The 12,809-nt window shown below is 37.6% G+C and overlaps 1 protein-coding gene across 1 annotated transcript in view; it reads right to left on the reverse strand.

The window, feature by feature from the left end:
• ACTN3 (actinin alpha 3) overlaps positions 1–12,809 on the reverse strand; it is a 175,803-nt gene that overhangs the window by 2,163 nt on the left and 160,831 nt on the right. Inside the window, exons 12-20 of the mRNA XM_053719972.1 lie at positions 12,171–12,321; positions 11,863–11,971; positions 8,161–8,301; positions 7,645–7,827; positions 7,414–7,548; positions 5,277–5,456; positions 4,848–4,994; positions 4,408–4,473; positions 2,252–2,410 (exon numbers count right to left, since the gene is read on the reverse strand). Of these exons, the coding sequence (XP_053575947.1) occupies positions 2,252–2,410; positions 4,408–4,473; positions 4,848–4,994; positions 5,277–5,456; positions 7,414–7,548; positions 7,645–7,827; positions 8,161–8,301; positions 11,863–11,971; positions 12,171–12,321 (1,271 nt within the window). The remainder of the gene's footprint in view (positions 1–2,251; positions 2,411–4,407; positions 4,474–4,847; positions 4,995–5,276; positions 5,457–7,413; positions 7,549–7,644; positions 7,828–8,160; positions 8,302–11,862; positions 11,972–12,170; positions 12,322–12,809) is intronic.

Genomic DNA, 12,809 nt, shown 5'->3' on the forward strand with positions numbered 1-12,809 from the left:
GTTGTCAGGTTCAGAAACCAATGGCAAGGAAATAAGTACCTAACAAATCAAGTAAAAAAATCTAAATGGGTTTTGAAGTCTTGATTCCTTTTTTCATTTTAAACGCTTCCATGTTTAAAAGATAATTTAATACATTTATATATTTAATTTAGACCTCAACCAGGTCCTTAATCATGTCTTTCCTGGTCAAGCCCTGAAACATTGTTTGATATATTGAATTTCTTTTAATATTTATGTTTTATGGGACTGGCTACACCTAATCCGTGTGTCTCCTTTTCCTTTTAATATTTGTGATAGTTTAGAGGGCAGGCATAGCCTACACAAACTAATGTCACCCAACGATACCAGGGGTGCATGTAGCAGAATGTTTAGGTGAGTAACCAGCCTGATACCCTAACACAGTCTACAAAGATCAGATTACTAAGTATCCTTATCTATACCTCTTCCAAAAAATGTTAACATCAAAATAAAACGTATTCTTGAAAACCATTTGTTATTGATCACAGACAACAAGGTCAGTCTTCTCTTTCTCATTTTTCTATTCACTATAAACCCTCTTTTCCATGACACCGCACTTTATAGCATGACTAAAACTAAATTGGATCAACGTATTTCCAGCAATAAAACAAAATTTCAAATATAAGGGAGATAAAACCCAAAATTATTCTTTCAAGATTCAGATAGAGCATACAATGTTAAACAACGTTGCTATTTACGTCTATTATAAAATGTGTTTTATTCTCTTGATATCCTTTGTTGAAGGAACAGCAATGCACAACTTAGAGCTAGCTGAACACATTAGGTGAGCCAATGAAAAGAGGAATAAGCGTGCAACAGCCAATCAGCAGCAAATTCCCAATAATGCATTTTTTGCTTCTGAGTCTATCTCGGTCTGTTTTTTAAGAAAATATACCAAGAGAATGAAGCAAATTTACTTAACAGACGTAAATTGGAAAGTTGTCTAAAATTGTACACTCTGGGGCCGATTCACCAATGTCTGGCGGACATGATACGCTGTAGCGTGTCATGTCTGCCAGACATTGCTGAATGCAGACAGCTGTCGGCATTTAACATTGCACAAGCAGTTCTGGTGAACTGCTTGTGCAATGCCGCCCCCTGCAGATTCACGGACAATCGCCCCCTAACAGGGGGTGTCAATCAACCTGATCGTGTAGGAGCAGGCAGATTGATGTCCGCAGCCTCAGAGGTGGCAGACCAGTTAAGGAGCAGCGGTTTTAAGACTGTTGCTTCATAACTGCTGTTTCCGGCGAGCCTGAAGGCTTGCGCAGAAACAGGCGCATCGGGGCTATTCGGCTCTTGATAAATCGGCCCCTCTATCTTAATGATGAAAGAAACATTTTCGGTTTAATATCCCTTTAATATAGTTTTTTTTTACAAATTAGAGGTCTAGATAGACTGCCAGATATGACTTGGCCAGTGCTGGCTTTCAATTAAGAAAAACTGGAACTATTACCAAATTTGGTTTCTTAATAGCAATAATTCTTTGTAGAGTAAATGTCTGTAAATATGGTGTTAGACTTTGTGGAGTGAGTACTGTAAATATGGTGTTAGACTTTGTAGAGTAAATGTCTGTAAATATGGTGTTAGACTTTGTAGAGTAAATGTCTGTAAATATGGTGTTAGACTTTGTGGAGTGAGTACTGTAGATATGGTGTTAGACTTTGTAGAGTAAATGTCTGTAAATATGGTGTTAGACTTTGTAGAGTAAATGTCTGTAAATATGGTGTTAGACTTTGTAGAGTAAATGTCTGTAAATATGGTGTTAGACTTTGTAGAGTAAATGTCTGTAAATATGGTGTTAGACTTTGTAGAGTAAATGTCTGTAAATATGGTGTTAGACTTTGTAGAGTAAATGTCTGTAAATATGGTGTTAGACTTTGTGGAGTGAGTACTGTAGATATGGTGTTAGACTTTGTAGAGTAAATGTCTGTAAATATGGTGTTAGACTTTGTGGAGTGAGTACTGTAGATATGGTGTTAGACTTTGTGGAGTGAGTACTGTAGATATGGTGTTAGACTTTGTGGAGTGAGTACTGTAAATATGGTGTTAGACTTTGTGGAGTGAGTACTGTAGATATGGTGTTAGACTTTGTGGAGTGAGTACTGTAGATATGGTGTTAGACTTTGTGGAGTGAGTACTGTAAATATGGTGTTAGACTTTGTGGAGTGAGTACTGTAGATATGGGTGTAGAAGCTTCAAAGCAGAAGTTGCTCTTGGATTTCTCACTGACCTTGTCTGAAGCCAGAATCTTGAAGGAAGCCATAACTTGTTCGGCTGTGTCTGTCTCGGCTGTTTCCCGGGTCATGAAGTCAATGAAAGCCTGGAAGGTCACAACTCCAGTGTTGTTGGCGTCTACCAATGTCATAATACGGGCAAACTCCACTTCACCCTAAGAAGAGACAAATCAGAGGGACCTTGATGGAAAACAATATTTGGCTACAGGAAACAATTGTGTAGTATTTAATTGACTGTGCTTGACACAATACATAGTATCTCCCTTGATATGTTGAATAAGTGTAATTAGCAATGAGCAAATGTTTTGTAATGGTTATAAAAAATATTAAGGGCGAGATTACAAGTGGGGCGCTACTGGATATTTTTACACACGTACAAACACCGCTCAATCTTTTAACGTGAATGTTACAAGTTGAAAGTAAATTGTTTGCGTGCGAGTGAAACACGAAGTGCACTAACTTAATAACGGCATTAATGTCTTCTCCCCACAGACTTTAATGGAGCGTCTGCGTACATTAAAAAAAAAAAAAAATAAACATTGCTCACACTCCTAACCCAACACCGCATTAGACCTATTTCACATTCCAATGTTCTCCACATATAAAAAATGTTCTATTTATTTATATATATATATATATATATATATATATATATGATTTTTCTTTTGTAAAATATATGTCAATACCTATATATCTATATGAGTATATACAGTTACAGTTATAACCATACTTTCTGAGGCACCAGCTCCTACTGAGCATGTGCAAGAAATCACAGTGTATATGTATATGAGGCTGTGATTGGCTTATGACTGTCACATGATACAGTTATATAAACACTGTCTGAGGCACCAGTTACTACTGAGCATGTGCAAAAAATCACAGTGTATACGTATATGAGTCTGTGATTAGCTGATGACTGTCACATGAGGCACCAGTTACTACTGAGCATGTGCAAGAGATCACAGTGTATATGTATATGAGTCAGTGAATAGCTGATGGCTGTCACATGATACAGTTATATACACACTTACTGAGGCACCAGTTACTACTGAGCATGTGCAAGAGATCACAGTGTATATGTATATGAGTCTGTGATTAGCTGATGGCTGTCACATTATACAGTTATATGCACACTTACTGAGGCACCAGTTACTACTGAGCATGTGCAAGATATCACAGTGTATACGTATATGAGTCTGTGATTAGCTGATGGCTGTCACATGATACAGTTATATGCACACTGTCTGAGGCACCAGTTACTACTGAACATGTGCAAGAGATCACAGTGTATACGTATACGAGTCTGTGATTGGCTGATGGCTGTCACATGATACAGTTATATGCACACTGTCTGAGGCACCAGTTACTACTGAACATGTGCAAGAGATCACAGTGTATACGTATATGAGTCTGTGATTAGCTGATGGCTGTCACATGATACAGTTATATGCACACTGTCTGAGGCACCAGTTACTTCTAAGCATGTGCAAGAGATCACAGTGTATACGTATATGAGTCTGTGATTAGCTGATGGCTGTCACATGATACAGTTATATGCACACTGTCTGAGGCACCAGTTACTACTGAGCATGTGCAAGAGATCACAGTGTATACATATATGAGTCTGTGATTGGCTGATGGCTGTCACATTATACAGTTATATGCACACTTTCTGAGGTACCAGCTTCTACTGAGCATGTGCAAGAATTCATAGTGTATACATATGAGTCTGTGATTGGCTGATGGCTGTCACATGATACAGTTTTATGCACACTTTCTGAGGTACCAGCTCCTACTGAGCATGTGCAAGAGTTAACAGTGTATATGTATATGAGTGTGTGATTGGCTAATTGCTGTCACATGACACAGGGGACTGGAGAATTTATATACATTTTTACATTTGTAAGAAAAAATCTACTGCTCATTTAAAACTCAACATATATAAATATATCCTATAATAAAATAATTGATCTCATAAGTTGCCAGTGGATGGTTATTAGTATTGTATATTTATGCTACACCCTCTTGTCTTTTCTTCTTACCCTCAAGGTTTATGTGAACAACCATGGCGCAAGTGTAGCTTGCAGATTATTAGATACCTATAGATATAGTATTGCTTTTTATCTACGGAGAGGAAATGCAATTTGTTTACCAAATCATATCCCATGGATATGAGGCACGCACGGAAGTCATCTGGATCCATCATGCCGTTCCTCTTCTGCAAGTCAGAATACAGATAAAGAAATATATTAATCACTATGACAGAGGAAAGGAAAACAAAATAGAATTCAAGAAGTTAAAATTAGATAGTTTTGAAAGTTAAGAAAGTTGTTTGTTAAGAATTTAGATGATTCCAGAGCCTGAAGATGACCCTCAATAAATAATACATGTGAGAGAGAAAGATGTCTTAACTGAAGCACAGTACATAGGTGGTGGATTTGAAGGGTGTATATTGAGTAAAATACACTAACATAAACAGCCAATGAGAAGTGGTGATTGTATTGTGTTCTGCAAGGTTGTAAATGGGTGAGGCACAGGAGCAGTTGTGGTGTTGTAGAACCGGCCCTTTATTACATGGTGAAGCAGCCTCACCCTGTCAAAGTGGTTGAAGGACGCCCGGAACTCGTTCATCTGTTCCTGGCTGATACCCTTGGCATCACGAGTCAGAATCTGGTTCTCAACCTCATTGATCGTCCTAGCAATGGTGGTGAGGAGCTGCTCCCATCCCACACGGATGTGCTATGAAAAGGAGAAAAGCAGAACAATGTGAAGCATGAAAATTAGGTAAATACCATTGGTTACTAAACAAAATATAATGTTTATCTCTTTCACATTACCAACAAAGCTAAGTATGTGCATAGCTAACCTTCTGTACCCAACACGCTCATTGCTATGGATATTCCAATAAGGAACTATCCATTTATGCTTTAAATCAGCTGCTATCGCCACCATGTTTTTTTCTCTTAAGTGAATACAAATTTGTTTGTTTTTTAATACAGCCCAACATTTGCTTGTGTTCACCTCCATGCTGTAGCTGGTGTGCTTGTTGTCGAAGATCAGAGACTCCTGGATGAGTTGGTGGTCTCCCTCAAGCTTGTCAATGTTGACTTTGTATGAGATAATATTCTGCTCATACTGTTTGAGATGGTTCATCTGGTCTTCCAAAGAACTGCTGATGTCCACAGATATACGTCCAATTTCCTGCATAGTGCAAAATGCAAAGTACAAGACAGATAATTCATTTTATGATTTATAGAGTAAATATTTAATGTGATTTGTGCACACTCATTTCATGTATAACTAACGCAAGGACAAATCCTGAACTACCGCTTAACGCAATTTATAATCACTAACTCGTATACGTAAAGGGACACTCAAGTCAAAATAAACTTTTATGATTTAGAAAGAGCAGCAGTTTTAAGACACTTTCCAATTTACTTCCTTTATCAAATTTTGCACAATCTTTTTATATTCACCCTTTCTAGAGAACAAGATCCTACTGAGCATGTGCACAAACCCACAGGTTACACTAGTCTGTGATTGGCTGATGTCTGTCACATGATACAGGGGGCCGGAAAATAGGAGACAAAATAAATGTGTCAGAATTTTTTTTTACTGATTATTTGAAATTTAGAATAAGTGTTATTGCCTCGTGTTTTTATTATGTACTTGTTAATTATGTAATTCTACGGCATTGAGTGGTCCTTTAAGTTGTATAGTACATAACCCTATATAGTTATACACTCACACACATAAATATACGCACAGAAATTTTCAAACACACATTCACACATATACACACACTACATATACATTTGTACACACACATATTCAGACACACGTATATATATATATATATATATATATATACATACACACACACACCACATACATGCATTCATATATATATGTGTGTATGTGTTGTGTGTGTGTGTATATATGTGTGCATGTGTGTCTGAATATGTGTGTGTACAAATGTATATGTAGTGTGCGACAGGTCCACTGTTTTGGGGTCACGCTTGACTCAGAACTCACATTCAACCCACATATACAAGCGCTTAGCAAATCCTGCTGTTCACACCTACACAACATTTCCAGAATTCATCCCTTCCTTACTCAAAAAAATGACAAAAATACTAATTCATTTCCTCATTCTGTCATGCATTGATTATTGCAATCTATTTCTAAACGGCCTTCCAAAACACTGCCTCTCCTACCTCCAGTCTATTATGAATGCTTCTGCTAGACTCATCCACCTAAGTCGCCAATCTACATCAGCTGCTCCGCTCTGCCAGTCTCTACACTGGCTCCCCATACACTCCAGAATACAATTTAAAGTATTAACCCTAACTTACTAAAGCACTCAACAGACTAACTCCCAACTATATTTCCTCTCTCATCTCCAAATATTCCCCATCCCTTCCTCTTTGATCAACCTCTGATCTACATCTTTCTACTCCTGATATCTCTACATCCCACTCCCGTCTCCAAGACTTCTCAAGTGCTGCTCCTGTCCTCTTGAACTCTCTACCCCGCTCCATAAGACTGTCTCCAACCTTGTTTAGCTTCAGACGCTCCTTCAAAACATACCAATTCAGAGAGGCTTACCATCTCTCATCCTAACAAAAATAACTCTTGAACTGCCTGACTCACCGCTGCAACTACAATCCATGTGACAAGCTACCCCAAACCTTATGTCTCTGCACCTTAGGAGGCTGAGGGGGACACGTGGGCTCTTTGTGGGTGGGGCTGTGTTGGGAGGGGGCTGGGTAGCAGGTGGTTAGTAGGCGGAATTGTGCCTGTATTGTTACCTATGTATTGTTGGTTAGTGGGCATGTCTGGGTTGTATGTGGGCAGGGCTAAGTAACATTCTTTGAATAGGGAAATATGGATGTCTCAGAGGGACAGAGCTCAGAATTAGAAATTGTCCCTCTCAGATAGCAGCAACATTTGGAAGGCCTGGAGTTCGGAAGCTAATAAAACGTGGAATTTATTAGACAAACAATAGTGATAGCACACGCATTGGATTTTCAGTAGATAATGTATAGTTTAATATGCCTCACTTTAGAGACAAAAATGTGTATCAAACCTAAATTTATATTATAAAGACTATGTAGCCCAGTAATTGCCACAAACAGTGTAATGTAAACTAACTGACCTCCATCTTGGCCTGGATCCAGGGTCCAATGACGTTGGCTTGTGCTGCAAACTGGCGACGCAGGCGCTCATTTGCCTGCTGGCGGGCAAGCTCTTCCTGAAGGGTTTGGTCTCTGTGTGGAACCAGCTGTTTCACCTAAGGTTGAAGAATAAGAATAGAAGGTCTCAGTAACCTGCATAGATAATCTATTGCTATTGGAGCTGTATTCTAAATTGTCTACTTTGCACTCACAGTTTCCCACTTATTGGCAATATCAAGGTGAGTGAGGTTGGTGTAGGGATTAATACCAGACAACTTGATCCCGTAGGTCTGAGCAATCTTTTGGATTTCAGCCTGAATGCCCAAGATGGACATCTTCTCCTTATCAGCCTCTGGAAGGGTTGCCTTGAATTGCTCATGTGCTGTGATGAGGCTCTGTAGGGAAGACGGCAAAAGTTATTTATGAGGAATGCTGATACCTTAGAGAGTTGAATGATTCAAAGCTAATAAAGGACCCTTTCCTGTCCGTTAGCATTTGTTGATCAAAAACATTGTATCAGATTTTAAAACCCTTCAAGAAGCTACGCTAAGCATTGTACACAGGAATTCTGATGGAACTAAATCTACACCATGGGGGATAAATGTCCCTTTGTAATGCAGCACGATACATACAAAATAAACATAAATACTCCTCACTTGAGGGTGAACACATCACTATCATCTTACGACATACAGATCGTAAACATGTCCTATCTCATAATGACTCACCTGGATCTCCTCAATGCTGTGCACAATGAACATATCCTGCAGATCCTCAACTGCCCCATCCATCCAGTTGTTGAAGGGAGCGGCTCTCTTTGCAAACTCCAAATACAGCTGGTCAATGGTCTCCAGCAACTTCTCTACACGCTGGTGGGACAGAGATGAACGTCTCGTAAAACAATGTAATTAATTCCACAGTTGTTATAATAGCTTGATAGTCTAATTTATATGCAACATTAAGAGACGACTGGTTTTATTACTATATGTTGTGTGCAGAAAGATGACATATTTGTTATCAAACATTAGCAATATTAGTAGATGCAATTAAACAAATGTTTTTTACATGGTTAATAACTGAGGCTAAAATCTATTTCATCAAGCAATGATAGCTTTTGAAGATGCTAGACTCATCTGTAGGGAGTCAGTTGTAGTCACATACTGTTGGTACTAATCAGTTTATATAACTATATATGTTGTACGCAGTGGCGGTTCTAGACAAATTTTACTGTGGGGGCCAAGGTGGGGCCAGTGTGGGGCAAACTTGTACATTTCAGTAGCAACACCAGGACAAGGTCATGTTGGAGGGCAGACGGTTGAGGAGTAAATGGCAGAAGCCCTTCTTTATAGAAAAGGTGGTTGAGTTGTGGAATAGACTTTCAGTAGAGGGAAATACAACTATTGTAAGGTTATAGGATAAGATAATGCCAAACAATGCAAGTCTTGCTAACTAAAAGACAGTGGCTAACCTTGTCAGTCCGGATTGGTTCCACCAAATAAGACAAGATGTGAGTGGAGTTTGGTCTTTAGAAAACAATTGCAGCAAACAAGGTATTCATCTTTTCTGAAAATGTTTACACTCAGCTGGTATGTATTGCACTTAAGTCATTTTTAACCCTTCTCTTATTATTGTTTAACATTTTCATTTTGCTACAATTAAAAATACAATAAAAATGATGACATTGTTTTTATATGATTGTTATCATGAAATATACCTTTATATTTATACATGTCTTTAATTATTCATTCATTGCTATGGTTGCTCTTGCTACTCTGATCAGAAGGAACTGCATCATTTTGGTATTTGGTTTGTTACTACTAACAAAATACCCAGTATTATCAAGGTGCTTGTTCATTCACAATTAAATTCTAATTTATTTTGTAAAATGGTATACTATCTTCTGGGGATTATGTAAGTATGTATGTATAATTATTGTGAGGAATGTGTTATTGGAACTTTACTGTGATGCAATAATTGTAGAATACATGCATATGCCACTTTTGATTGGCTCATCAGCTGTGGTATTATCAGGAGCAGTAATGCACTGCTCCTTGGTGCTGGAATTTCTAAGTATTTGGAAATAAAGCTAATTATTTTTACACGTTTATGTCCTTTTAAGGAAAGACATTCTAGTAAGGGGAACGGTAATTTTCATATTTCAGTATTACAGCTAATGTTACATTCACTATTAGGCGTGTCTTCTTCTATGGAACCTTGTAGCATTCTACCTAGTAAAAAAGTACACTTAGCGCCTACTGCTAAATTGACCCTTAGCTCTGATAAAAAGACCCCTAGTGGTCAATATAAAATTGGAGAATCAGAAAAATATCAAAGCGCCAACTAGTGAAGGCAGGGTTCAAAGTAAAACCATATATGAGGCTCCACACACTGCTTTTAAATACAATTTATTCCGTAAATTAAAACCAGCTGGTGGGTAAAATATCTTATATAGACACAGTTAAAATAAAATACAATAAATAGATTTACATGGATCCATGTATTAACAATAAATCAATAAAAAACGCTGGACAGATTGAGTAAATTTGAAGGTCACTTTTACAATAACTAGACCATTGAATAAATATCGCATGTGAAAAAAAGGGGTGTAAACACACTCAGGTGGACAACCATAAGACAATGGTGTGGAAGATATATTACTTCTTACTCAATGCGGCCTAATGTATATATCTGAACATTGTGTCCATTGGGAAGGTGAGTATTACCTTAATTGACAGTTGGTCTAGGGTTACTAAAACCGGAGATCGATCTCCACTAAGAATATGTGAAAATATCCCTGTGTGCAGTGTAAGTGTAAATGTAAATGATGATGCACTTGGAAAATGAAAGAATTGTAATGCGAGTCTACTCTACCTAGTCAGGGAACTAGTGGCAGTGATGCGCTCTTTAGACAAACTAAACTAAAACAACATGATTGTGCTGAGTGCAAAAATGGTGCCGTTTAAACTAACATGCACAAACCACTATGCAAAATTGTGCTCAGTGGGTAAAACCAAAAAAAAAAAAAGGGGTAACGATTATTAAAGCCAGCAATTTTCAAATAACAATATTCCAAATTCCAAACAAATAACAGCAATGTCCAGTCTTGAGAAAGGTCAGTGTATAACCGAAACGCGTCAACTGGTGAGTAGCATTTTGATATTTGACTTGTTGAAAACAATCTACACTATCACGTATTTCTTTTGGCAGAAGGAATAACCCCTGCATCACGCTGAATCTGTTCTCTGCCTGCATCACGCTGAAAACCAATTTTTGTTAAAGAAATGACTGCACATAGAACATTTGAATCACGACCAAACTATCTACTGTGGGATCGCTCACAACTGTTTGGATCACATAATCTGTACTATATTATAGACTTTTTTTCATTTGTTTTTTATCTGCATTTCATGGACCTCATTATTCATGATTGATAGTAGAAGAATTGCACTACATCGTTTATAATTCCAATTTCTATTTTTGTACACACATTTTTAGGAACAGTGCTGTTTTTTGTATCTGCTTTTTAGGAAGACTGTTGGCTCACGATTAATATTATAAGGACTGCACGGCATTGTTTATTTTGTTTTTGCATATACTCATTTTTTGGGACATTGCTGTTATTTGTTTGGAATTTGGAATATTGTTATTTGAAAATTGCTGGCTTTAATAATCGTTACCCCTTTTTTTTTTTGGTTTTACTCACTGAGCACAATTTTGCATAGTGGTTTGTGCATGTTAGTTTAAACGGCACAATTTTTGCACTCAGCACAATCACGTTGTTTTAGTTTAGTTTGTCTAAAGAGCGCATCACTGCCACTAGTTCCCTGACTAGGTAGAGTAAACTTGCATTACAATTCTTTCATTTTCCAAGTGCATCATCATTTACATTTACACTTACACTGCGCACAGGGATATTTTCACATATTCTTAGTGGAGATCGATCTCCGGTTTTAGTAACCCTAGACCAACTGTCAATTAAGGCAATACTCACCTTCCCAATGGACACAATGGTCAGATATATACATTAGGCCGCATTGAGTAAGAAGTAATATATCTTCCACACCATTGTCTTATGGTTGTCCACCTGAGTGTGTTTACACCCCTTTTTTTCACATGCGATATTTATTCAATGGTCTAGTTATTGTAAAAATGACCTTCAAATTTACTCAATCTGTGAGGCGTTTTATTGATTTATTGTTAATACATGGATCCATGTAAATCTATTTATTGTATTTTATTTTAACTGTGTCTATATAAGATATTTTACCCACCAGCTGGTTTTAATTTACGGAATAAATTGTATTTAAAAGCAGTGTGTGGAGCCTCATATATGGTTTTACTTTGAACCCTGCCTTCACTAGTTGGCGCTTTGATATTTTTCTGATTCTCCAGCAATCTACCTACCCAGTTTATTTATGTAGATATCTTACCTCAAGTGCATCTCTTCTTTTCTGGGTAAGAGTGCCCAGGGTGTCCCACTGGTCGCAGATTGCCTGGCACCGACTATTGATTGAGGCAGCATCATGGTAGTCAAGCTCACTATAAGATAAGAAAATCAGGGATAATCTATCTACTAGTCATTGGGCATCGTCAATATGTAGTTTAAGGACAACCAGCAGTCTGAAGATCTCAGGTTTAGGTTAGACTAATATGTTCATTGAGAAATTCTTGTTCATGGTAAAATGTACTTGCCGTTGCTGATTTTTGGCAAATGCTAACAATGTAGGCATAGACTCACTTCAGCTCCTGAGCAATGGCAGCAATCTGCTCTACACGGTCCTGGTGAGCAGCCAGATCACTCTCAAAGGCTTCGTGTTTGCGCACCAGAGCTCGGATCTCCATGAGGGAAGCTGATTCATAGTCTCGTTGAGATAGCAGCTCCTCTTTTCCTGGAATGCACAACATTTATAAATGAATATATAGTGGGATGGCAGGCTCATACTAAAACAAAATGTTGTATGTAAACTAGCTGCCTAACTTACTCTTAAATCCAGAAACTCCTCAAAAGAGGAGTAGCAATGAATCAATATATCAATATAGGTCCCCCACCCTTCACGTTGTTTTACATCCAATTACCATCTTTAATTTGAAATTTCTTTCTTTAATCCAACCAAATTTACCTTAATGTTTTATTCCATTCTAGTAGCATTTAAATAAAACCCTCAACATGTAGAATGTGAGCCATAGAATATAGAAGATGGTGCCATGTGTTCATAGTTACCTCTGGTGCCATATATCATAATAAGAGGCATTATTCATATATGTTCAGCAAATGGGTAAATTACACACTCTAGTTTTAATGTATATTGGTGTTGGGTGCTGAAGCTGTAGCTATTAAACAAATAGATTTTAGGCTTAAACACAATAATTCATTTTT

Source organism: Bombina bombina, chromosome 7 (assembly GCF_027579735.1).
Source record: "Bombina bombina isolate aBomBom1 chromosome 7, aBomBom1.pri, whole genome shotgun sequence".
NCBI classification, from domain to species: Eukaryota; Metazoa; Chordata; class Amphibia; order Anura; family Bombinatoridae; genus Bombina; species Bombina bombina.